At 46.0% G+C, this 3592-nt stretch overlaps 1 protein-coding gene across 1 annotated transcript; it reads right to left on the bottom strand.

Moving 5' to 3' along the window:
- Positions 1 to 354: 354 nt before the first annotated feature.
- LOC4324555 (cationic peroxidase SPC4) lies at positions 355 to 1699 on the bottom strand. Its single transcript, XM_015784922.2, has 2 exons — positions 1448 to 1699; positions 355 to 1241 (listed from the first exon to the last, which is right to left on the bottom strand). The coding sequence occupies exons 1-2, from the start codon at positions 1697 to 1699 to the stop codon at positions 468 to 470; spliced, it is 1026 nt and encodes a 341-aa protein (XP_015640408.1). The 3' UTR covers positions 355 to 467.
- Positions 1700 to 3592: the final 1893 nt, after the last annotated feature.

Genomic DNA, 3592 nt, shown 5'->3' with positions numbered 1-3592 from the left:
AAATATAACCATGCATTGCAACCGACTCATAATAATACATGACAAAAATAAATACTTTTTGGGTTTCAAACTTTAGTATGTATAATACATAATTTCATTTTAAAGTGGTATTAATAGCTTTCTTATAATCCATGTGAATGGATTTAGAGCAACGAATAATTATGTCATGTTAGCGTCTTACTTGCACCGAAAAGATTCGATTTGACTATAAGGATCTCAATTAACCTGGTGGCATTATGCTCCCACACGCCCATTACTATTTATTTTTGTCTTCACCCAGTGCAACGCATGGGCATTTCGCTAGTTTTATTAGAATTTTTCATAATTATTTGTATCGAATTTAGAAGAAAAAGATACACGAGAGAATATTCTCTCGAGTGATTAAAAATTTAAAATCCACCCCGAGTAAAACGTGCTACATGCAAGCTCCGAGTTCTTCATCGGAGCAAAGAGTAATTGAGCTCCAGCTAGGTGCCACCGCCGGCGGCGTTGCGCACCGAGCAGTTGGTGCGGATCTCCCCCTGCACTCCCGTCATCACCTGGATCTGCGACATCTTCACCATGGAGAAGGCGAAGCGGCGGAAGAACTCCGGCTGGTCGACGGCGAACCTGCCGACGAGGCCCCTCGTCCTGCCGTCGCTGAACAGCACCTGATCGGAGGTCAGGAGCCCCTGCCGGCTGAGCAGGTCGACGTAGTACTTGTTGTCGAAGGCGTTGGGCGTCCGTACGTCGATGGCGGTGGTGTTGGTGGTGTTCTTGGCCGGGCAGGAGAGCCTGAGGTGGGCGGCGAACCGCGCGTCCATGGTGGCGTCCACCTGCGGGAAGAGGCGGTCGTCGAAGGAGATGCAGCGGGAGACGCCGAGCGTGTGCGCGCCGGAGAGCGCCACGAGGTCGGCGGCGTCGAGGCCGATCTTGGCCACGGCGGCGAGGAGCGCCGTCACGTTGGAGCTCGGCGGCGGGAACGCGGCGACGACGCGCTCCCTCGCCGCGATCGTCGCGCCGTCGCGCCGGCCCAGGGGGACCCTGTACTCCGGCCCGCCGACCAGGCGGACGGAGTCGCGCGCGGCGAGGGTGAGGATGTCAGCGCAGGAGACGACGGCCCCGCTGCACGCGTCGTCGAGCAGGGCGCGGAGTTGGGCGACGGCCATCAACGCCGACGGGCGGATGGTCTCGTTGGGTGGAGCGTCCAGCTCGCTCGCCTCCGTCGCCGTGCGCGCCAACAGCACCGACGCGTCGCAACCCTGCACGCACAGCGCAGCACAATTATTAGTGGCGGTTCGCGAATAATTACCCGTCACAGATGCGTGTTTAAATATAGTATCGATCGATCTGTTCAATCCAGAATTCAAAATTCAGAGCATGTTTGAGGCGTAATTTCATCATTTTGCACATGCATTATGCATGATTAGGTGTATAATCAATTAATTTTAATCAATTAGTTAATTGCCTGGACGAAGCAGTCATGGAAGTGGAGACGGATGAGGCCGGGGGCGAGGCCGACGTCGTTGCGGATGGCCTTCTTGAGGAAGCTCCTCACGATGGTCTCCGCCTTGGGACAGCTCCTCTGGTAGAAACCGTACGACAAGCCCTTCGCCGTCGGCGGGTAATCGCCGGCGGAGGCCGCCGGAGCACACAGAAGCAGCAAGCTGCAGCAGGAAACGACCAAAACCTGCAACGTGCTGCTCATTTTTCTCGCCATCTCGATCGGCTTAATTTTGTGTCTTGGAGTTGGGGTGAATGAGCTTGCATGCGAGTGTCTTCATCAATTTATAGGCGTTTGCTCGTTCGCACCTACAAAATCCATTTTCGCATATACAAAATGATGTCAAAATGTCAACGCAATCGACTACCTACAAAATCATCCATTTCGCGCAGCTGTATGAAGGTTGGCAAAAATTGCTACCTGTGTTGCGTTTTGTCTCAATAATGTGAGCTAGTAGCTTCCATCGATTGTTCTATTTTATCAGTTGCGTGTGATCGAGCGATCGAGTTCATCGATCACCCAAACCGGCCGGCCAGTACGTACGATCCGATGTACTACGTAGTACGTACAAACGTTGCAGATGCTACCTAGCTAGTCGTTAGTCGTTACGTTGCCTCCTTCGCAAACGAATGATCATTTGACTTGACAAGCTAGCTAGGCAAGGTCAAATTTCTCTCTTTAGGATTAATTTTTCATATATCAACTTCCATGCATGTTGATTAGTAGTCCGCACGGAGTTGAGGGGATCGAGAATGATTAACGTACCTTCAATTCAGCACTACATGAATGTACGTACATATGCAATGTAAACAAATTAATCAATCTATGGGCTAGCTCTTAATTCTTCTTTGGATGGAAGCTAGTTGCTAGCTACGTCAGTGATGAAAACAGGGCGCTGTTTGTCACGTATGATCACAAATTAAAACTTTAAATTTAAAATACACGTCTTTTTTTTTATCATATCGATTCTTGCAATCGTGTTGCTAGTTAGAAAATTTTGACGAAAGTTTCTTTTCCGAATTCAAACATGATCAGTATACTCGATCGATCCGTGAGTGTTCAATACATGCATTGTGGTCTGCTACGCCATCCACTGCACTTCCACCACGTACGGGTCCCATCACGGAGCGGATGCCGTCTTACTCCTCGTGCTCAGCTTCTTTTTCTTCTTCTTCTTGGCATTCGTCTGTTGCTTCCTCGTCGTGCAATTTGCCACCCTCCCTTCGAACAATGTTACAGGCTTCCTGTAGTAGATGATCCATTATTAATATATGATATACCATTCCACGAACATTATATAAGTAAAATTTGACTTATATATAAGTTCCTTCTAATATATATTGACGTGTAATCCTTTTGCACGTTTGCGAAAACTTAATTTGACTTATATAAGTTCCTTCTAATATATATTGACGTGTAATGCGGGTTTGCGAAAACTTCTACTAAGTTATAACCAAAAGGAACAAATATAGTTCTAGATGTATGTTTTAGCAAGTTTTAGTTTAATTTATTTTTTTTATTGTTACAAATAAGTCAAATTTAACTTCTATATTTTTTATGCGATATATCTGTTATAAAAGTACCTTGTTACAATTTGTAGTTTCATTATATATTTTTTAAGTCAATATCTCTTATTAATGTATATCAACCTTTTTTTGCAATTAAAAGGGTATATCTAGGGATGAAAAACCATCTTCTTTTGAATTAGATGAAAATGGTCAAACGTATTCCCAACGTCAACGATTTCATCTATTTAAAAACAGAGGTATAGGGTATTTTACTTATTTGATTGATTAATTGTTGCTAGAAATTATTTTCGCGAACGCGCAAAAGAATTGCATGTCAATATATTAGAAGAATAGAGTTTTGATACACGACTCACTCAGCCAGACCGGCCTATGCCAAGTAAGGAAGAAAACAAAGATAAAAAACAAAGAAAGGAAAGGAAAAAAAACTCGAAAAGCTCTACTCCAAACAGCGGAAGGGAGCAGAGCCACTCTACGCTCCCAACAATTCCCCAAAGTAAGTGACGGCCGCTAACGACCACAGCCGGCCCTCCAAAAGGATGACCTCTAGGACTACTGCGACCGAAGAGAGCACAGAGTCAAG

This window comes from Oryza sativa, chromosome 1, assembly GCF_034140825.1.
Source record: "Oryza sativa Japonica Group chromosome 1, ASM3414082v1".
NCBI lineage: Eukaryota > Viridiplantae > Streptophyta > Magnoliopsida > Poales > Poaceae > Oryza > Oryza sativa.
This window is presented reverse-complemented; position numbering and strand designations above follow the sequence as displayed.

What these genes read in the sequence shown, in the direction of transcription:
- LOC4324555 (XM_015784922.2), bottom strand. Translation starts at nt 1,699, where the DNA reads ATGGCGAGAAAAATGAGCAGCACGTTGCAGGTTTTGGTCGTTTCCTGC. An exon ending in TCCATGACTGCTTCGTCCAG is followed by an intron (nt 1,242 to 1,447) that starts GCAATTAACTAA and finishes CTGTGCGTGCAG; the next exon opens with GGTTGCGACGCGTCGGTGCT.